This window comes from Panicum virgatum, chromosome 6K (assembly GCF_016808335.1).
Source record: "Panicum virgatum strain AP13 chromosome 6K, P.virgatum_v5, whole genome shotgun sequence".
Lineage (NCBI taxonomy): Eukaryota > Viridiplantae > Streptophyta > Magnoliopsida > Poales > Poaceae > Panicum > Panicum virgatum.
Window position 1 is genome coordinate 17,174,169 of NC_053141.1, and position 22,786 is coordinate 17,196,954.

General features: G+C 44.4%; 2 protein-coding genes across 2 annotated transcripts; both read right to left on the minus strand.

The window, feature by feature from the left end:
- Positions 1-8,517: 8,517 nt before the first annotated feature.
- LOC120713308 (protein diaphanous homolog 1-like) lies at positions 8,518-11,152 on the minus strand. The gene is made up of 4 exons (XM_039999296.1): positions 11,035-11,152; positions 10,673-10,844; positions 9,510-9,744; positions 8,518-9,435 (listed from the first exon to the last, which is right to left on the minus strand). Exons 1-4 carry the CDS (start codon positions 11,150-11,152, stop codon positions 9,130-9,132), a joined length of 831 nt encoding a protein of 276 aa, XP_039855230.1. The 3' UTR covers positions 8,518-9,129.
- A 199-nt stretch (positions 11,153-11,351) lies between these two features.
- Positions 11,352-12,944, minus strand: LOC120711924 (probable purine permease 4). Its single transcript, XM_039997600.1, has one exon. The coding sequence runs from the start codon at positions 12,801-12,803 to the stop codon at positions 11,601-11,603; it is 1,203 nt and encodes a 400-aa protein (XP_039853534.1). The 5' UTR covers positions 12,804-12,944; the 3' UTR covers positions 11,352-11,600.
- Positions 12,945-22,786: the final 9,842 nt, after the last annotated feature.

Here is a 22,786-nt window from a genome sequence, read left to right on the forward strand (position 1 = left end):
ATATATATATATATATATATATATATATATATATATATATATATATAATCAATCTCATCAATAAGAATCAATCATTCGTTCTCTTAATTATACTCTTAACAATTTGATTGGAATTGGAGTCAGATCTTAGGCCAGTCTCAGTGGGAGTTTTATGAGTACAGATATCTAGACTGGAAACTAAGTAATCGTATCAGATGAGTTTCATGGTGATGAAACTCTCTTCACATCCCATGAAACTTTATCCTTCTCTCTCCTTGTCACGTTAGCAAAATTGATGATATTTAATGTCATGAAATTCTCCATGAAACCTCCACTGAGACTGACCTTAGAGCACCTTTTTTTTTAGAAAGGGATCGGATTTCATTAAAAATAACCCCTTTTACAACTGAGACTTCAACATAAAATAAAGTTACATTGAAGCATGCCGATGGGTCTCTACCCTTCGTCTTCTTTGCAACCGGCGCCATCCACTGCTTCAGGAAACTCCATCGCTGTGGAACAGCACCAGATCCGAACAGAACCGCAGTCCCCACCAACAGAAGACTCCACAGATGTGGAGGCCGCAAAAGAGGTGATGTATGCTCAACCACTGTAGGGAGTAAAAGGCGCCGAAAGCACATCAACTATATCTTCTGAAGGTTGAACCGAACATAAGATCCGACGCCGCCATTAGCCATTACCAATAGCGGCCGGAAGAGCAGATCCACCGCCGCCAGTAGTAGCACCAGCGACCGGAAAGACGATTCCACCAGAGGAGAAAACAGATCCAATCCCTCCTCAAAGAGGATTAGGCCAATGTACCTCGATCCCTCAATGAAGAGTGCGACGTCTTCGAAGAAAACGACACATCCACAGGAGAAGATCCAATACGACATAGAAAGCCAAATCGAAAACATCGAAAAGACGATCCAAAATCTAATCTAATTATTTTGGAGGAAAGGAAAATTATTGAAAAACCCCTAACGATGAAGTAGATCTTCAAAAGAATGGACCCCCGCCCCCTTCCACCGGCGGGGAGGCCGGAGACGAGAGGAGACGGGGGCCAGAGGAGGGGGCGGCAAGCGCGGCGCGGAGGCGATCCGCCCGAGTCGCCCTGGGGCAACGCGGGGGATGAGGCGGCTGCGTACGCGTTTCGTTAGCGGTAGATTTTTTGCAGAGGACTGGACTTAGAGCACCTGGGGTGGGGACATTTTGCCCTGGTGGCGCACCATATTCCTATTAATATCCCATGGGACGGATGTACACATTCTTGCACCTCCACATCTACCCATGGACTTCACCGCTTCTGCAACCGATGGCAGAAAGGCGAACGCCAGCTCAGAGGCGTTGGTGATTGCCACGTGGCAGTTGAGGTTCCCAGTCGTCGCACAGAGAGGCAGCTCTCGACATGTCAACTTTTTTTTTAGTACATCTCGACATGTCAACTAGCAGCCTCCATAGTGAAACCGCGTACAACATAAGGATGGGCCTTTCATATCGGTGCTTTGTTGGGCTAGCAAGCATTTTTTTTTTGAGACCTTGGGCTGGCAAGGATGGGCCGATGGGCTGACACGGACCAGAATTTCTGCAGTAGTGCCAGCACTAAGATATCCTATTCTCTCTCAAAAAAATGTTAAGATATCCTATTGGTATAATACATTTTCCATTTCGACTACTTTATTTTAATTACTAGCATACAAAAGGAGTAAGTTACCAAAAAATGTATTCATCAAGAGCAATCGTTGAATCAAGCATTTGGATTAGTTAATGAAAGAAAAGTATTCATAATGTTCATCTCTTTACTGTGAGGAAAAAGCATATACAGTTTCCATGTCGAATCTCTGACGCTGGTAGATGAACCCATTGGCTCTAAAGAGTCCCCTGGTGTGGTCCGATCTAGGAGCGCGGCATGCCAGGTTCGTGTTGGCTACCTGAAAGTGTTTACGCTTTGGTCCTCTCTCTTGTGCTGCAGTCAGAGTGTGAATTCTCCCTCTGGCCTTCTGCGCATGTGCTCGTTGCTTAGTCCTCTGTTCACTATGTAACAAAACAAAACCAAGAACAAGCAATTTCTTGGGAACCACAATTGACTTCGAGGTCCTAAAAAGGTTTTTTTTTCCTGGTGCCTTCCATCACTACAATACAAACAATAATCCATGCCTTGCCCTTCTCTACCTTACCCTGGCTCATTCCTCTCTTCCTCTGGCAAAGTAAGACCGCTTGTAGTGACTGGTGGTTTTTATAAGAGCATACTCCATTCCCATATGAAAATTGATTGTTCAATGCCTACCACTGTTTGTTTACCGAGGTGTATTTCCTTATTTCTAATGTAGCAAAAATTTATGAGACCACCAACTACATACATATATTTGGGTGAAGCATTGCACCTATATATAGCGACCTAGGTGACAAATGTCCAAGATGCTCGCTTGTAAGGTCTCTATGTCAGGCCCTAACTCAGGTCAGAACAAGGTCTGTATTACACGATATAAGTGATGGGGACTTCCCAAAACCCATAGTATATTAATAGTTGTGGCGTTCCTGTGTAGGCCTACACCTTTTTTTATTTGGGCCTTATTTAGTTCTCTGGGTAAATTTTTTGAAATGAAATCTTCTTACATTTGAAGTATGAAACATAGACTAATCACAAAATTAATTACAGAACTCGTCTGTAAACTACAAGATGAATTTATTAAGATTAATTAATCTATCATTAGCACGTATTTACTGCAGCAATTTATTGTCTAATCACGAACTAATTAGGCTCAAAAGATTGGTCTCGCAATTTACAAACAATCTGTAAAAACTGATTTATTTCGTCTACATTTAATACGCCATGCATGTGTCCAAATATTGTTGTGATTGATATGTAAAATTTTTGATGGGGAACTAAACCAGGTCTTGGTTTATATTGTGGAGCTACATCATTTTGAAATGACCGAGACCACTGAAAGATATATACATTCATTCTTGTACCCTCCATTTCGCCACCGGCCCATCCACCATTCGTCGGTTTTATATCAAAATAAGCTCAGGGAAAATGCCACAACCCGAACAAAATAATAGGGTAAAAAAGGTAAAATAATAAAAAAGGGAACCAAAAAATGGTGTGCAAAATAATAGGGTAAGCTCAGCGAAATGCCACAACCCGAACTTCATGGCCCACGCTGTATTCAATCTCGAACCTTTAACTGATCAAGTGTGAGTAGTCAATACTACGTACTACAGCGTGGGCCATGAATTGAACTAGATTGAGCAACAGGTAATGTTGTTTGTTGCGAGTCTTGAGACAGTGTACGCTATACACAAGAGACTTGTTGCCGGTGTGCTCCCGTGGACAAGAATAGAGGCATCATTGTGCACACCGGTAACGGTCCATGCATGATGGTTGCATCGTAGCGGCGAAGGGAAAAAGACGGTCTCTAGTCAGGCCAGCGTTAGTTATGTTGCCGTTTATTGCCACTATCATCCTAGAGAAAAATACAGCCAAATCTCTAGCATAAATGTAACTCGCAGGTCCCAATCTCACAAAAGACATTTAACGTAAAAATGTCACAGGATTAGACAAGATCTATCGCTTCAAAAGGTGGGGATGAGTTGGAGGAAGAGGAAGATCCAAACTATCAAAGTCCAAGCAAGAATCTAAACTTTAATGAATCAACAAAATATTGGAAGGTCTCACGCGAACCCAGTAACTTTATTTGTAAAAGTAATTATGCCATCTCTAATTATAAGAACTTCAGTAAAAGGGCCGCAACTGGTCAGGGAGTAGTGGTCATCAATAATGCCAGGTCAGCACAAAACCCGTCGTGTTGAGAACCGTACCAAGGACCATTCATTTCATTAGTGATGGGTCAATATTGGGTCCCGATCAAAGGATGTCGCACAGAAATGACTGGTTGTACTAGGACCTCCCTCCCTGGTTGTATATAGTAGGACCTCACCCACTATTATTGTTGATTTGTGCTCTAGAAATCTCTAACTTTTTATAACGAGGGTTCAGAATATGTGCAAAATTAGTAATACAGAGAGAGAGAGAGAGAGAGAGAGAGGAGAGGAGGAGGAGGACGGGGGGGGGGGGGGGGGGGGTCAGAGAGACTGTGCTCTGTCGGTCTCAATGACTGTTAATATTTCCTTTTGTTTCTGCTAAATGTTGCCATACTGACCAAGTTATCATATTGTGATCCGTAATTATTCAACTTCATTAGCATAGTAGCAGGAGATTATAATGTATACCAGGAGCAGCAGCACAGACAAGAGTAACAGGTGCATACGAGCAGCTGACCGACAGTAATTTTGGACGTTTTGCTCCTCTTAAGTAAGTATGAAATCGTGCCCTGCGGCACTCGAACCAAGCTTTGTATGATCGATGAGCAGCACGGTAGACAAGGTTCGTGGGTTGTGGAAACCTGAGAATTTACGTTGTTCGGCGGCAATCAGTAAGAATTCTCTCCCTTGGGCCATTTGCTCCATTGCTTCGATCATCTTTTGTTCACCATGCATCGAAACAACCAAGAGCATGCAATCTCGGTGGCAGACCTACAACTGACCTAATAAGGCTTTTTCCTGGTGCCTTCCATCACTAGATCAATTCATGCTGGCCTTCCTCCTTCTCTACTGTACCGCGCCGGTCATTCCTCTCCTCCTCCACAAAGTGAGACCTTGTATGGTGGTATTTATCAGGGCATATATTAGTACACTCCATTCCCAGATGAATATTGATTGCTCAAAGCATACCAAAATTTATTTCCTGAGGTGTCCTAATATCTAATGTCCCTAAATTTATGGGGCCACAGCTATGTTTAAAAATGCATTATAGGCAAACAACGTCTCCTATAGCGACCTAGGTGACAAACATCATACACACTCGACACTTCTAAGGTAACGGGCCATCACACGATACAAGTAATGGGCGTTATTGTCTTGTAGCCTATCACCTATAGCTGTTGATCTGTTGTATAAGGACTCTCCGAAGCATTGGACGGCGTTGTGTTTTAACCTCCAATTGATGATGATGAAGTCTCACCATGGGTGGTCCGACACTAGCTTCAATAACCTGTTACGTATGCTTGCTGACACATACCCAGAGGGTAGCAAGGTGCCCTCCAATACCTATCGAGCGAAGAAGATGATCCGTACAGTGTCGATGAAGCTTAAAAAATTAAATGCATGCACTACTATATTATGCATCGGGGTAAGTATGAGAATTTGCAGAGCTGTCCGCACTGCGGCACGAGTCGGTACAAAAGGAATGCCGGTTGTTGCGGTGACGTGGATGACGAGAGACCCAAGAGTAGGTAGAACAATAAGAAGTCAGCCAAGCAGATCTTGTTACTGAGAATGAGGAAGAAGAGGACTACATGCAGAAGAAAAGTCCTGCCCTGTCAATGTGGTACCTACCCATGATCGATCGCCTGCATGCGCTATTCGGGAACTTAGAGGATGCCATGCTGATGTCGTGACATGCATTGGCAGAACGCATCAAGGGAGATAACAAGCTACGACACCCCTCCGATGGCAGGTAGTGGAAAGTTTCAATGGCAAGTTCGCGAAGGAGTTTGGTGACGAGGCGAGGAACGTCAAGTTTGCACTATGTACAAATGGGAGGAATCCGTTCGGTGACCTCAGCAGCTCCCACAACACTTGGGGCGGTCATCCTGATCATCTACAATCTACCTCCCTATCTATGCCAGAAGCTTAGGTATCTTTTACTAACTATGATTATTTCTGGCCCCAAGCAGCCAGGCAATGATATAGATGTGTTCCTAGAGCCAGTCATGGTGGACGTGAAGATGCTATGGAAAGATGGGGTCAAAATAATGGATGCGTCCTTAAGGGAGTTCACTCTAAAAGCCATCATCTTTGTCAGCATCACCGATTACCCTAGTCTTTTTGCATTGTCGAGGCAGATCAAAGGGAAGTCAGGTTATGTGGTTTGCATTGACGGTACCTACTACACTTATCTTAATGGATCGAAGAAGTTGGTGTACATGAGGCATAGGCGATTTCTCAATAAAAAATACATACTAAGTTATTAACCGAGGCGGTTGTCTCCCCACCTCGGTAATGGCCATGATTAACCGTGGCCTTGTGTTTGAGGCGGAAGCCATGCCCGTCTCAGTTAAGCTGTTTTGCCTGTCTCGATTAAACATTCTATAGTAGTGTAGAATAAGATCGTTACCCTGTCGGGGCAGAAGAGGACCGGTCGGACTCGGAAAGCAGAATGTAAGGTGATGACGTGACAAAAAGAAGCTGCTGGAGGTCGATGATGAACATCACGTCACGTTGTGTTTTTTTTGGACTTTGTTAGCTAGTAACTTTTGCCGATGCGTATTCAGCTACTAGTATATTAGCTTTTTTCTTGCGAGGTACTAGTATATTAGCTACCTGTTGTGTGCCCAGGAATTCTAGGTACGCGGGCGTTCTGTCCTGAATCAGGTACAGTTTGTGCTCCTAGGCTCCCCTTCCCCTTTCTCTCGGGCTTCGTGCCAAACAATCTGTATTTTCGATTTAAGTAATGGGAATGGGGCTTGCCTCGTTTTGAAAAAAAAAATGACGGGAATATTATAACAAATAATTTTCCTGATTTATACATTATAACATTTTGGGCTGGAAACATCATAAAAAATTGTAACCCAACAAATTTAGTGATAAAATTATGAAAGATCAAATAAAAACTTCACTCTAGTTTATGTGGAGGTTTTATGGACAAATACGCTCTGTAAAATCACCATAAACCGAAGGTTCCACATGTATGTCGGGGTGTTTGGGACTGTTCGACTCCAGAAAATTCAGCTCCATTTTTTAAATTTAGATGCTAATTAAACACGTGTAGCTCTACGAACTCCAGCTTCTCAGGAAAAAAGCAGATCTAAGGGCTACCTCATATTTTAAGGATCGGAGCTCCTTGAGAGGTGCTTCATAAAGCCTATTTTGTATATGCTCATAAAGTTGTAAAAAAAATCACCCCCTCGCTCCATTGCCATCAGGTATCCTGAAAACAAAAAGGTCCAGCTTTCTCCTAAAGTCCTGTTTGCACCCCCTCCCCCGAGCGCCGAAACCCTAATTACTGCCGATGGGTATCAAGGGGCACTGCCAGTGCATTCACTGGCAAAATGGATCCCTCACTCCATCCTCGGTCCACCTACTGACACGCTTTTACCATTTAATTTTATCCACCGGCGGTTGCAGAAAGTTCCAACCCGCCCATGCGTTCAGCGTACGTGGCGTCGTGTGGCACACGGTGCGAAGAAGCCCCACTGTTTGTGCCCCGGCACCGTGGCGCTCAACGAGATCCGCAAGTACCAACGCCGTGTTTAGTTGCAAAAATTTCAGGGTGTAAAATACTATAGTACTTTTGTTTGTATTTGGTAATTATTGTCCCGTCATAGATTAATTAGACTCATTAGATTCGTCTCGTGATTTACAAGCAAATTATGCAATTAGTTTTTTTATTTCGTGTAGATTTAATACTTTATGCATGCGTTGAAAAATTTGATGTGACGGAAAATTTTGTAAAATTTTGAAATTTTGGATGCAACTAAACATGGCCCAAATAAAATAGCATTGGAGCTGCTCATCGGCAAGCTCCTCTTCTAGGTCGTGTTTAGTTGCCTCCCGTAAAGTTTTTGAAAGGACATCTTTTTACATTTGAAGTACTAAATATAGACTAATCACAAAAATAATTACAGAACTCGTCTGTAAATCGCGAGACGAATCTAATGAGCCTAAGTAATCTGTCATTATATGTACTGTAGCATTACTGTAGCAATTTAGTGTCTAATTACAGCCTAATTAGGTTTATTAGATTCGTCTCGCGATTTACAGGCAGCTATCGCAATGCGTTTTTTATTTCGTGCAGATTTAAGTCTCCATACAAATGCCGGAATTTCTTTTTGGAATTTTGATTTTTGGAAATAAACACGGCGAAGTTCTAGCGCCTCTTTCATGAGAGCTATACCAATATTTTAAATAACTGGCTATAGCTATTCCACACAGCTGCCGGTGCGCCTCTTTTATGAGAGTTACTAATATTTTAAATAACTGGCTATAGTTGTTTCATGTAGCTGCCGGTATAATCCTGCAGTAGAAAATAGCCCGCTATAAAGGACGATATATAGCTGGATATAGCACCACTAATTAGACGGTTTGAGTAACCCCGCTATTTAAAACATCGAGAGCTACTTGTGGGTCCACAAAAACTCGTCCTTAGGCTATTCCCAGTGCAACGTTTCACTGTGCAGTTTCCAAGGAGGCCACGTCATCCCATGAGGTGTGTTCTGATGAATGAAACAGGGAGCCCCAGTGCACGGTTTGAATTCACGGTTTCATGGATTGTACATAGCATTTATTAGTCACATGCTGTTGTGATCAGGTGTTCCATGTAATTATGTGATCACTTGTATTTCTTCTAACTCGATCAAGCACTAGAATACTCGAATTATGATATGCATGAAGGATCTAGCAATATAGTGAAATTGAAATATCAACCAAAAACCATTAAACAAAGAGTAACTTAATAATGATACGAGATAAATTGTATCACATATATAAAATATATTACATAGATAGTAACCCAAACTCAAGGATGCACTTGACTGCCTGCAGTGTTCCAAATCAGGGCAAAAGAAAGATAACAAGGGACATATTTTGTTCCATAGCTGAGTTCCATAGCATGCTCACAAATAGTATGGCAGAACAGAAAGAAATAGCATGCTCACAATCAGCATGATAGATAACAGAAAGAAGTAGCATGTCAGATTGCTCAAGAATAAAACAAAAGCGCATCACACTTCATCATTGTTACTGAATAGCTTCTTCTCAATCGCCGCCAATGTCTTATCTCTTCTAGCCTTTGATTCTTCTGTCATCTGACTTGTGTCTTGCTGAAGCAATGAATCATAGACTTGCCGCAGTTTTGCTTCCTTTTCATCTTGTGCTGACTTGAGTCTATTTCTTGAGATTTCAAGATGTGCCTCTGTGGTCTTCTCACGCGCCTGCTTGCGCTCTTGCGTTACTGCAACTATCTTATCTATATTACCTCCTAAGATTGCAAAACCTTCAATAATCTCTTCAGTCTTCCGCTTGCCATTACGTCTTGCGCTTTCCTTGGCTGCATCCCTCCCAATTGGACGCTTAGTCCCTAAGTCATCATCAACATGTATGGAACAAAGTGAAAGACTTCTTATACTGTTCTGTATACAGTGCAAGTGCCTCATCCATCAACTGATCATCAGATGCCCCACTTTTATTCACTCTAGTCACCTTAGTATAACATCCATTGAAGTCGGCGATAACTGTCTTCAAGCGTGACCAATGAATCTTCAGTTGGTTAGTGTCCCTTTCACGACCTGCTGCTGCGTTCTTGTTGGACTCTGAAGTGATATCCTTCCAAAATGTATCGCCTTTCTTGTCATTCCCTCTTATTGGGTCATTAGAGTTGTTCAGCCAAGCACTCGCCTACAACAAGCAATCAGATAATCTTAATGAAAGGGAACACAATTTAAGTAAGTTTTGAAGAACAAGACTATTACCAATCGAACTTCCTCTTCATGTGACCAATGCCTTCTCTTTGCTGTCCTACTTGTCTCGACAGTGTTTTCGCCATCAATGTCAATGGGGACTTGATGTGAGGATTGTCCTTGTGCCGATGGTGGTGGTGGTGGTGACGGAGAGATTTGTGCAAAGTAATGAGTAAGCCCAACAAAATGGAAATTTTGGTCCGGTGCAGAAAATGGTGGTTGCTGGAAGAAATTAACATAACCTCCCCTAAAATATACATAAATGATATGGTCAGAACAGAAACTTTGCAGGTCGCACAAGACATTTTCGAGTCTGAAAACTGATAAAAGTTACACTTTGATGGAGTAATTCATTTACATCGTGATGGATGGCTTAGTGTTTGTTAGTCTGCAATCAAAAATATATTTAAAGCAACGACAAGAGCTTGAAAGAACCAGTACTTCATGCAAGAAAATGTCTGATTGCAGATGCATATGAACACTGACTAAAATTATGAAATGCTTGTGCTTGTACTAGATCATGCAAACTGTATGGGTGTCCACATCCAGTAAATTCCATGTATTCAGCATCATTATGTAACCTACTAGAAAATTGCGCGGCGTTGCCGCGCAGAAATATGCACTCCAGTTCAGGTTTATTTTAAGAAATTGAACTGCAAAATGTTCGGGGGGGTTTTCGTAAAATTGGTAGACTGCGGGGGTTATTTGGTAAATTTGGCGTCGACGGAGTACCGGTCGATTACTGAAAAGTTCAAGGGGTTTTTCATAAAATTGATGGACTTTATAATTATTTTAACAAAGTCCAGGGTTTTTTTACAAAATTCACGGAGTACGGCACGATTACTAAAAGTTCAGGTTTTTTTGTAAAGTAAGGCTCCACAAAGTCCGAGGGGTTTTCCGTTAAATTAATGGACTCCGTGTTCATTTTAACAAAGTTCGGGGTTTTTTTGCAAAATTTATGTCCCTATTTATTTCTGACCGTCGGATCGCGATCCGACGGCCGATGTTTTCCGGCCTACGTGGCCCATCTCTCCGACCAGAACCGCGACGCGGTTTCAGTCGTTAAAGATGTGCCAGTTCATTAGGTTAGTTCCTTCCAAATTGTTTAATCAGAAACTCTCGACAGTACTCTCGACTGCACTACCTGCTAAAATCAAACATTGGAGGGAGCGTACCAGGGATTTGAGCATTGGTTTGCTTTAGGGGAATGAATCGCACCACTCCCACCAGGTACGGCTTGCCATCCTGCAGCAAGAGGTGCTGGCGGCGGTTGCCCAGCAGGACCCGAAGTGAACGGCGGCGGCGGCGGCGCTCCCGCAGGAACCGAAGGGAACGGCGGCGGCGGCGCTCCCGCTGGAACTGGTTGTGGTGGTGGTGCTGGTGATGGCGGCGCGGCACCTTCCGCTTGCTCGCTCCACTTCTCTTCTCCCTGGTCGGCATCTGGTTCTGTCGGAGAAGCACCGGCGAGAGGAGCCACGATTGGAGCAGGGGTGGTGCGGATTGGGCCTGGATGGAAAAGCAAGGGTGGGAGATATACGGGAGAATGGCGGGAGCGAGGGTCTGGGCGCGGGCGGGAAGAGCTCGCCCGGAGGAAATTTTCCCGCCGCTGCACCGGATCTGCGGAAGAAACACGATGAGCCCCAGTGCAGTTTCATCTGCGTACCAAGGCCTGAGTAACGGTGCCGGCCTCGTTTCATCTGGACGAAACTTGTATCCTCTCTCTCCTCTCCAATTTCTTGCCACATCACCACAAAAGCTGATGTGTCATCACATTAATGCGCATGAAACCCTGATGAAACGATGCACTGGGAATAGCCTTATTACCATCAGCTACATGTTCAGACTTCAGAACCGTACCAAGGACCGACCATTCATTTCATCAGTGATGGGTCAATGTTGGGTCCCGATCGAAGGATGTCACATAAGTGATTGGTCGGAGTAGGACCTCCCACACTATTATTGTTGATTTGTGCTCTAGCTAGGCTTCTCTAATTTTTTACAACGAGGGTTCAGAATATGTGCAAGATTCGTAACACAGCAGACGACGGAAATATGCTAAGAAGATTTACATTCCTCCTAATGGAAAATAAAGCTACACCTACACTACACCTGATCCAGAATTCCATAGTCGATCTGAGTTGCCCCCTCCACCAATTTATTCCCACCTTTCTTGTACTCCCCATAGATGTACGACGAGAAGGCCCAGAGACAAAGCACCATGGCGACGCCTTTCTCGGCGCCGAACTCGTCCCCGAACACGACCACGCCGCCGGCGACGTTCACCGCCAGCAGCGCCGTCATGCAGATGCCGCCGTGCAGCGACGTGGTCAGGTACACCGTGCCCGCCGTGCCGAAGAAGCACATCTGCCAGCTGAGGACGGCCGCCCCGACCACCGCGTAGTAGGCCGCCGGCGACAGGTCCCACGTCGCCTCCACGCCGCTCCACGGCCCCTTGCCGCCGGAGGACGCAGCCATGCCGGCTCCGGACACGGCGGTCGCCACCGCCTCCATGATCACCTGCGACTCCACCACCATCCTGAAGCCCCTCACGCCGCCGTGCCGGTACAAGAGCTCGGCCGCCGGCAGGTAGAGCGCGAAGAGCAGCGCCGCGCCGAGGGTGGACGCCACCCCGACCATGTAGTCCGCGCCGCCGGCGGCGTCGGAGTCCGAACGGCCGCCGCCGACTCCATGCCGGAGCGCGAGCAGCAGCGAGGACAGCGTGAGGAGCACGACGGCGTTGACGTTCGCGAAGGAAAGCGGCACGCGGACGAGCGCCGCAGCGAGCGCCAGCGTGAAGGCGAGCTGCATGGAGAGGAGCAGCGAGGTGGTGGACACGGGCAGGTAGGAAGTGCCGCACGAGTAGAGCAGGTTGTTGAGCCCCATCACCAGGCCCAGGAGCACGCAGTAGAGCACGAGCCGCGGCGTGAAGCCGCCGAACATCCTCGACGACGCCGGCGGCGGCCGGGCCAGGAGGAGGAGGAGCAGCAGCAGCGGGAAGCCGGCGGACTGGACCAGCGTGGCGAGCCACCGGTCGGCGCCGCCGTGCGCGAAGTAGAACCGGGACAGGAGGCTCGACGACAGCGACCCGCCGAACAGCGCCGCGTAGGTGACCACCAGCAGCAGAGAGCGGCGCGCGGCGCAGCGGCTGAGACTACTGATAACCGGCGGCACGTCAACGAGGGGCGGCGGCGGCGGCGCGCCGGCGAGGCGCTCGTGGTCATGGGCCGCCAGCAGGTGGGCGCGGAGCTGTGTGGTCGCCGGGGGCTCCTCCTTGACGGCGGCTGCTTTGTTGCTGTTGGCGTCCATGATGAATGAGCAGTGGATTTATTGCTGCCTAGTAGCAAAGCTAGCTGCTAGTGCAACCTGCCTGGTATTTAAGGGATATTTCCAGAGCATGTCGGTACGAAATGGCGAGCCTTTGTTTAGAGCCAGTTGGTGACCCATGAAGGGGACTCCATGGAATACAATGTCGATAGTGGGGTGCAATTATTTGCGCCCAAAGGATGCTTTCGTTGTCAGTGATGTTATACACCAGCTGGGGCCTACATACCTTATTACGTTCACGTACACATCCTTATGCTTGTGTCATGCTTGTTTCAGTGACCCAGCAGCTAGCAGTCCTTGCAATAGCACAAGAAAAAAAAACACTTGAGCAGTATGCACTAGTACTACTGTTAGTTCTTACTGTTCATTCTGGATGACTACTGGGAACGAGTGACATCTCTGTGTCACACATGAGACAAAGGAGAAAGAATCCCTCCTCTCCTTTGTACCAGGTACCTGTCGGCGCTAGAAGCGTCTGCCCTTGTAGCGTAGCGTATCAACAGTATTGTCGTTATACAAGGGTCCGGCTGCCGTTTGTTTTCTTCTTCAGAAATATCAGGAAACGCTGTAAAAATGATGCAGTCACATGCTAGCTGTCTTCGCGAGGATTCCAAACAAAGATCACGCCTAGACTGAAATCCGTACTAGATGCATCCAGGTGTTTGGTTCGAGGAATCGCCTAATCCCTAGATGAGTCTACCTCATGAGTGTAGTTGGGATATATAGGCCGTGTTTAGATATATAGGCCGTGTTTAGAGCGCAAAAATTTTTTCGTTAAAATCTTACTAATTTGAAGTACTAAATGAAGTCTATTTACAAAACTTTTTTACAGATGGATTGTAAATCGCGAGACGAATCTAATGATGCTAATTAATTCATGATTAATCAATAATTAACGGATAGTTACTGTAGTATCACTGTTGCAAATCATGGATTAAGTAGGCTCATTGGATTCGTCTCGCGATTTACAGCTCATTTATACAAAAAGTTTTATAAATAGACTTCATCTAGTACTTAATGCATGTGTCGAAACATTCGCTGTAATGGTTTTTTTGTGTTTACGAGGTTTACGGGTAAAAATCTAAACAGTGCCATAATACCATCCCCTTATGAGTACGATGTGATGATAGATCGACTACTCGTTCCATTTCGCGCACCGAGCTAGCGAAAATAATGAGAAAGAACCATGGACCACCAAGCTAGTTTTCAAACCAAACACCTCCATTAATTAAAGCATCAATGACTCGATGGAGAAAGACGAAAGGGACCTCAGCGATTGCTCGCATCATAACTCCAATAATCAGCCTACAAATAACCACTGAGAGAAGCATCATCATCCTGGATAGTATGCCAGTACAGTACATGTGTATACAACAACAACAACAATAAACTAGAGAAAGCTTGTGGAAAGAAGCGTTCCAAAAGATCACCGGGAGGGCGTTGGCACCTGGCCATTGGCACTTCCGGTGGGCAGGAGATAGGTCAGGCAGACGGGATCGGAGCTGTACCCAGCAGTCCATCGTCAGATCGAAACAAGTGATCGAATCGAGAGAGGGGTGGAGGGCCCGGGATCGCTGGCCACCACCAGCGACCTACCTACGCAGAAGATCTTGATACGATCCGGACACGGGCCCCGGTGGCTGCAGCCTTTCGAGGCCCCATTGCCGCCGGACCCTGGGACAAAGCCGCCTGCCACTTGACGGCTTCCGGTGGTGGTGGGCGCCGCTAGCTGCAAGCGTAGGCTGAAAGGAACGCTAGTGACTGTGGTGAAGCTCGATCGCCACGCCCGGCCGGCAGGGAATCTGGAAGTTTTACTTTGCACCACCCAGCACGGCGTGCTCATCGCTCTGCCGTCTCTTTCTGACGCCGATTTGTCGCACCGCTGGAGCGTTCCTGACTCCTGATAAGCATACAGGCATGTGGGCACAAAGTTTCGAGTCCCCCGGTGTCGGAGAAGTAGAGAAGATTCCAGGCAGACGATCCGTTATACCGGAGGACAGAGCAGTTTAATTGGTTGATGTTATTGGTCGCCAATTTATAAACCTGCAAGTGTGTCCTTTAATTAGTATCAGCTGCTTTCGTGAGTGTCGACATGGCAAGAAGAAAAAAAAATCTAGTGTTGTTGGCACTTGGCACTAGTGCTCTACCGTACCTAAGCAGGCCCTTGACGTGCGAACATACGTAGCAAAGTGCTTAGTTTATCGAGTCATGAACAGACTGTGCTGACCTCGAGTACCTTATTCTCTCTGCGCTGGAGTGAAATCTTTCATATACTTGATAGACAGTGCAAGCAACCGAACCTGATTGGAAATGTGACACCATTTCCATATATTGTTCTACTCTGCTGGCTCTACTGTTTGTGCAGAGACTCTCTGATCGATCTTTAGCATGCTTCTTTTTATTTATGAGGTAGTATATTATTTTAGCTTAACACTGTCACTAAGAAGTTATTTCCTCTTCCATGGTCGTTAATTACAAAGTGCCATAGCAATTTCCGTGGCACTCACGTTTGACTATTATGGCAGTGGGCAGGTAACTGATTTTCCCAACGAAATGAACTGCAGTCTGAAACAGCACGCGTTAGATTAACATGGAGCTACCTGGGAACCACCACGCAGTGCCAATTCTTGGCGCTCAAAAGCTTCACGCGCTATTTTGTTTGCCTTCCTGCTATATATATAGTGCAAAGCGACCAAGTGGTGATTTTTCTAAAATCCTTGTGGCAGTCTTTTTTAGGTAATATATATTTTGTTATCACAGCCAGAAAATTGGCTATTTGTACCGGTGACTGGGCTCTACCAGTTGGCCGGTACTAAATGCAGGATACTTTAGTACAGCAACCGGTACTAAATCCACCACCCAAACAAGAAAAAACTCCACCACCCAAAGAAGAAAAAACGCATGCAACACATGCAGTTGTGAGGATTCGAACTCAAGACCTCCAGCCTCGCGTGTAACTTTCTTTGCCATCCCACCTATGCATCACATGTGACTATGTGCGAGATGCTTTCATTTTAAATAAGCTGTGGATGCCTATTTAGTACCGGGCCAAGACGCGGAGCGGTACTAAATGTTATCCTTCAGTACCGGTCGGTGTCATTGACCGGCCTAAATGGCCGTGCCATTTTAGTACTGGGCCAAAACATCAACCGGTACTAAAAGATAACTTTTAGTACCGGGTGGTGTTATGGTCCGCTATTAAATGGCATCAGAGGGCTTCAAAATTTAGAACCGGTACTAAATGCACCCTCGAGACCATTTAGTACCGGTCCTAAATGCGACCGGTACTAAGCTCATGGACAAATGACTAGTTTTCTTGCAGTGTATATCTAGTAATACATAAGGGTCTGAAATTGACTCATCTTTCTTGTTGTTCCTTGACAGTCAAGATGAGAATGGGCCAGCACAGATCTGGCCTTGGACCTGCCCCCCATGGCCTCAAGGCCGACTTCTGAGGCCATGGGTCGACCAAAAGTAATGTTTTGCCTATAGCCTTGATGGCTCAATGGGCACCACGGGTCGACCCAATCAACAAGAGCGCATACAACATGATTAACCCCATACAATGCTTTATCATTCGCCGTACAAGTTACAACTAGCAGTGCAACATGTGGCAAAAGAAATACAAATTAAGCATGTGGCCGCATTGGATCTATCCAAATAGAAACAAGAAGTTAACAACCACAAGTTGGAATGTAAGTACCGTAACATTCTTCATGCTAGGTTGAGAACACTAGCAGTCTCAAAAGTTTATGGAAGAAACTCAGCAGGAGGTATTAACAAGGTTCGGTGCCCACATGCAACTAAATTGCTATCATCATCATAACCTTGTAGAGCATGGAAGATTAGAGATTTTCTAAGACAAAATCTAATGGATGTCGCCTGCTGGTCATGCCTTATCAGCCTCCTCATCACCTACATGTTTAGTACAAATGAGTTGATATAGAGATATAGTAATACAAGGTCTGCAGTAGGCTTGCCGTTACATCATTATCTCCTTCATTTGTATGCAGTGATATACAGTATGGATCGTAAGTGATCTATTAATCAAATAATTGATATGGCCTCTAAAAATCTAAAACATCAATTTTCACCCTCTACCCATCAATCCTCTCACATCATGCTTAAACAAATTCTGGGTAACTGAAAATGTAACTTCAGTGATAAAAGGTAAATAAGATGCCATGGTTGGCGACCTGGAGAACAACTCATTTGTAAACTCTTGATGTTTTTGCAAAGATTGCTGATAAACTCATGGACAATACTAACTAAACACATGGATATTTATGAATTCTTCTTCTCTGTCTGTACTGCAGGTCTGACATGACTCATGGATGTTTAATTCTTCCACTCAAAACATGTGCATATAGTAGAACAAGAACAGAAGAACAGAAACCAATTACTAACAGCTCTAGTGAACAATAACATGTGCATATAGTAGAAGACAAATACCTTCAGCCAAGATGATGCCATGAATTGAATCCATTCTGCGTCGAGTATTAATTGTAGCCCTTATCCAATCTTGGAGGCCCACTAGAGCTTCAACAATTACTGGGGATCTGATAGAACCCTTAACACAGTGCTGAATGCAGACTCTGATGCTATTGTAGAATCAGGAACTAGTAGTATATCTCTCGCCATAAGATGTAGGGTATTTAGCAGAACTCATTTTCCACCAAGCCAGGATGTTGAATTGGTCACATCGACGAATAGGTACCTTTGAGAGATATGACTCAAGTTCTAAAGAAGCCTCATTTGTAGATCGAGCACTAAGGGTAACTTGTTGATCCCAACTTGCCAAAGGATTCTGGTCATTCACAACCATTTGAACATCATTTCCTTGTGACATGGGATTTGAAATGTTGTCCTTCAATTTGAGATATTCCTTGAACAAGGAATGCATCATATTTTTTTACTTTACTAATCATTCCTATAGCATCATACCCAAACTCTCTGGCAAATCGAAACTCAAGATACTTCAACTTGAATTTGGGGTCTAATATGACAGGAACATAGAGATCCAACCATGATATCTTCCAATACTTGTCAAACTTTTCTTCATGTACTTGACCATGGTGTGCACCTCAGATTCTTCTTCAAATGGTTGTTGCTCCCATTTGTCCAAGGTCAACTTCACTTTTAGCATCTCATGAAGGTACATGTTAGCACTAGGATATTTTGTGGTAGATATCACATTAGTGGCTTCATAGAATACCTTTAGTAGCTCGCAAACAACAGTAGCATTTTCCCATTCGTCAAATGATGGCTTGAATGTATAGTTTGCATCTTGAAAGGTCACTGAATCAAACACTAGGTGGAACTCCTTTGCTGCAGCAAGCATAGGGTAGGTGGAGTTCCAACGTGTGCTAACATCAAGACAGGGTTCTTTCTCACAAGTTATGCCTAGTTGTGCAATCCTCAAATTTTTCCTTTCGAGTAGCCGAGCCTCTTATATACTTCACAGACTCCCGTATCTTGATGATCATTGGGTCAATATATTCCAGCCCTGCTTGACATATCAAGTTGATTACATGAGCAGCACAATGTTGATGGAACATGCTGCCACCAGATATTAGAATGTTCTTGTTGAGCAAATAGGCTTTCAACAACTTCAGCATCGCACCATTGTTTGATGCATTATCAAGGGTCACATAAAATAGTTTGTCTTCGATCTTCCATTCTCTTATGAACTTCTCTACCATGTTGAACATTGCCACTCCCGTGTGGGGCATCTTCATAGTTCTGAATTTCACTATTTTCTTTTGTGACTTCCACTCATCATCAATATAGTGAACAGTAATGCAGATGTACCCAACCATTCTGTTGGATGTCCATAAGTCCATTCTCATAGAAATTTTGGATTTTTACTTACTAAGCAAAGCTTGCAGCAGTAGCTTCTCTTCCCCAAATGCTTTCAGACAGTCATTGTGTGATGTATGTTTGCATTTTATCTTGAAACTTGGGTTTAAACTAGAGACAAATCTTCTAAACCCTTCATACTCCACAAGTGAAAATGGCAGCTCATGCAACACAATCATTCTCACGAGCTCTTTATGTGAAACAGCCTGGTTAAAGGTCCAAAGTCCTAGAGCTACTCCATCTGGTGTCATGATAGAAGCACTTAACTGGCCACATACCCTAAGAGCTTTCTTCCTTTCATTGCATCTTTTCATATGCTTGCGCAATGAGCTTGTTCCATGTTTACGCTCAGCGCAGTTTTTTCTTCCACAATGCATACACTCAACAGCAACCACTACTCCATCAACACGGATTGGTTCATACTCTTTCCACACCTTGGACAAGAACTTTATCCCAGGCTCAGAAAATGGTCCCATGTCAGTATCTATTGAAACTATTTTTTAACACGTGTCAAGATAAATAATGGTGTGAATGATTTGGAGGTGCGTCAGTACATGTGGCATAAGATATTGGCCGATAAAATGGCAGCCGATGGGCCAAAGGAATATTCTAGTCTGGAGGGTGCTGATGCGTGGGATTTAAGAGTCAGCCGATGGTACCGTTGGCGATGAGTTGGAGGAATATTCTGGGTTTGATTAGATTTTGGTGATTCGGTCATGATTCATTTAGTTTATTTAGGAAAACTTTTTACCTTTTAGCCAAGATATATATTTGTTGTAATCGGCTAGGACTTGTTAGCTTAGGCTACATATATCGGTTGTACGGGACCAAAAAAGGTTGATACATATCCAATAAACAAAACTTTACAACTTTCTCGCAATTTACTTTCTAGTCGCCGACTTCGCTATTTTCTTTTTCGCGAGTTCTGTCGAGTTGATCGAGGACGTCTCACATTCGAGCGACTCGATTTGCTGGTGAGTATTCGTTTACTAAATAAATCTGAGCTTTACCTTCCGAGCGCATTGCTGTGGCTTCGTTCAGATCTATTCAAAAGTTATCAAATTCATATAGGCTTTGACTTCTAGCACATCGCTGTTTTCTCATCTAGATTTATTCTCAAATTGCTGATATTTGCTAGATTTATAGATTTTTCCTGTATTTTTAGCCTTTATCAGATTTACCTGTCTTGAAATACGTGCAATCGGCGATGGTTTTATAATATTATCGTAATATTATAGAGCTGATTTAAAGCTGTTTCAAGCATTATCGAGTAGTTTTATTTAAGTTACACATTCGTAGCTTTTATATTGTTACACACGTGTAATCGGCTGCCTAAGCTATTTGTCATTTTCTGTATCGGCCAGATCTGCTGATACGCTCCTCTATTTTGTGCCTACATTAATTATATCTTGTCGATTCCTGCATCGGCAAAGGTTACCGATACACTATGTAAGAGATATTCGGAAAATCAGTCGATACGCTCTCAGACTTAACAATTTTCGATTTCTTGTCAATTTACAAGTCAAATTGACTGACACGCTTGGTTTAAATTTTGAAACTTGGCGAACGGTGCTTTCAGATTTCAGTGTGTTGATTTTTTGCATCAACAGTATCAGTCATCTGAAGCCCTTCTGTCACTCCCTCTTCTGCTTCATCCTCAAAATACTCTTCTTCTTCATCATCATCATCATTAATTTCATAGTCGGCATCTTCATCCTCATCATCGAACATTTCGGAATCATGAGGAAAACCTGATGAAAGAAAATGGCATAAGGAGTTAACATTCTAGTCATAAGTCACATTCCTGATGAGTAGAAGGTATAAGGCATTAACAATTCAACTTGAAATAAATTTTAAAAGATACTCACCATTGTAAGCTTTGCATATATTTACTATTGAAGGAGACAACTCTACTGGTTTTGGAAGTCTTGTCCTTGCTTCACTAGGTGCCCCTTCTTCCTCTTCCAGACCAAGAGGTATCTTTGTTTGGCAGGCAATCAGAGAAACACCGAGGGTGTGGAAGCAAGAATGTTGTGGTGTGCATCTCAGTCGTATGCATACCAATGATAGTGCTCCTCGCTCGCGCAGGACCCCACAAACCGCATGATCTCAGCTTTCCTTCACCTCCTGCTCTCCATGAAACAACCGAGTCGGAAGACAACACTGTGGTTCTGCACTTCCAGGTGCCTACCATTCCCTATAGGATAAATGTTTTCCCCCACTAATAAAACTTATCCGCTCTTTGTGCTCCTATGTTTCATGAACTCTTCTCTGGTGGTGGGCCTGGTGGCAAACTGAAATTCAGGGAAAAGACAGATAACAAATATATAAGACGCGGTTCTACTGTGAAATAAATATAAAAAATGCACTCAAGTACTCAGTGGTACTAGATATTATTGCAATTGTTGAGTTGATAATTCTACTCGCATTAATTTACATCAATGCATTGTTAGGAGGGAAGATCCGGCCAAAGAAGGTAATAGTCATGTTCATTCATTCCGCAATATCCAGCTCTATTGTTCCAATTACCCTGACAATGAATACATACTGCTAACACGACCAACCTAGCTAGAGTAAGGATCTATTTGGAGGGGCTAAAGTCGAGTGCTAAACTTTAGGACCTATTAGCACTCATACTTTTGATAATATTTTTGAGTCTTGACTAAACTTTAGACTACCCCATTAGCACTCCTGTTTGGATACACGAGTGCTAAAGTTTAGCACTTTCACCAATTAGCACTTGGATCCAAACAGAGCCTGAACAGTTTACTTGCTAATTCTATTTTGGTGAAAACAGTTATATTTCCAAGCAACGTCTAAACACTGACAATTATTCTGTATTCTTGATGAAGTTTTTCAGGCTATTTTAATTTTGTAATTATCAAGTATGTCGGATAATATGCATATAGTGGACCATGCTACTAAACTATCTTAAGTAATCTGTGCTCATTTATTTCTCCGGCTTGAGTATAGTACACTCTGTTGCACCGATGCAATGCATGCCACTCCAGCAAGTTCTTGATATATCTAAATGAACATATTATTAATACTGAATAAGGTGACTGTGTAGTGAGCGCAAGGGGACCAATCCAATAATATAGGATTTCACCATCAGACTGAAACAAATGTGATTCCTCCAAATGTTGCTTAGTCAATTTACATAGTATTAGCGGTTGATCAAACAAATCTTGACGTAATAGTGAGGAATGTGAGTACTCTATCTTGCATGTGATGAGTGAATTGTCAACCGTGCGGTGTGACCGTGCGCTTGGTCTTTGGATTGCAGGTACACGGACGTCGAGTGTCGACGGAGAGTTGCCGTGAAGGAGCTCAGGCCGGGCGGCAGCTGTGGCGTCCACTCCTGGATCGAAGGCACAAGCGGCGACGGAAGGCGGGTTTCTTGGTTTGCGCCACAAAACCAAGCAGGCGGACGGCGGTTGATCTCGGGACTGATGAAGGCGACGGGCGTCGACGGCGTCTAGGGCCTCTCTGCGGGCGAGGAGGTGACGGGCGTCGGGTGGCGTCTAGGGCCGTCAGAAGGCCGAGGCAGGAACGGCGTCTAGGGCCACGGCGTGGAGGCGGGAATCTTTCCGCGCGAGTTTTGGCGGTTTTCTCAAAACCGACCACCTACCCGGGTTTCGCGGACCCCCCAAAACCGTGAACCGGATCTTCATCCACACGGCGGCATCGCGGAGAAGACTTCGACTCGAAGAAAGAACCTCGACCGTCGGATGAGTCCCTGTATCTTTTCCAGTTTTGCCCCTACGGGCCTTCTAGTTTAAAGTTCAGCTCTAGGGGTAGTTTAGTCTCTTTAGTTAGAGGTTTAGTGGGGTTAAAAGAGGAGAGGAGGCACCTGCTCACGTCGCCCCTGGAGACAGCACCCAGACGCAACATTCCTTCTCCCAGGCGCCATCTCCTTCCTCCCCTCTCTGTTCCTCCCTCTCCTCTCTAGGCCAAGGATGTTAGGGATGAATTTTTGAGTTCTTGTACTGAGATTGATCAGGAAAGGTGGCTCAATCCTCCTTTTGCCCTCCGGGGTTTTGGAAGCAAGTCAATCTCGCACGCTTTGTCTTTTGTTTTTGGATGAATTCGATTTTCTTTGGTCA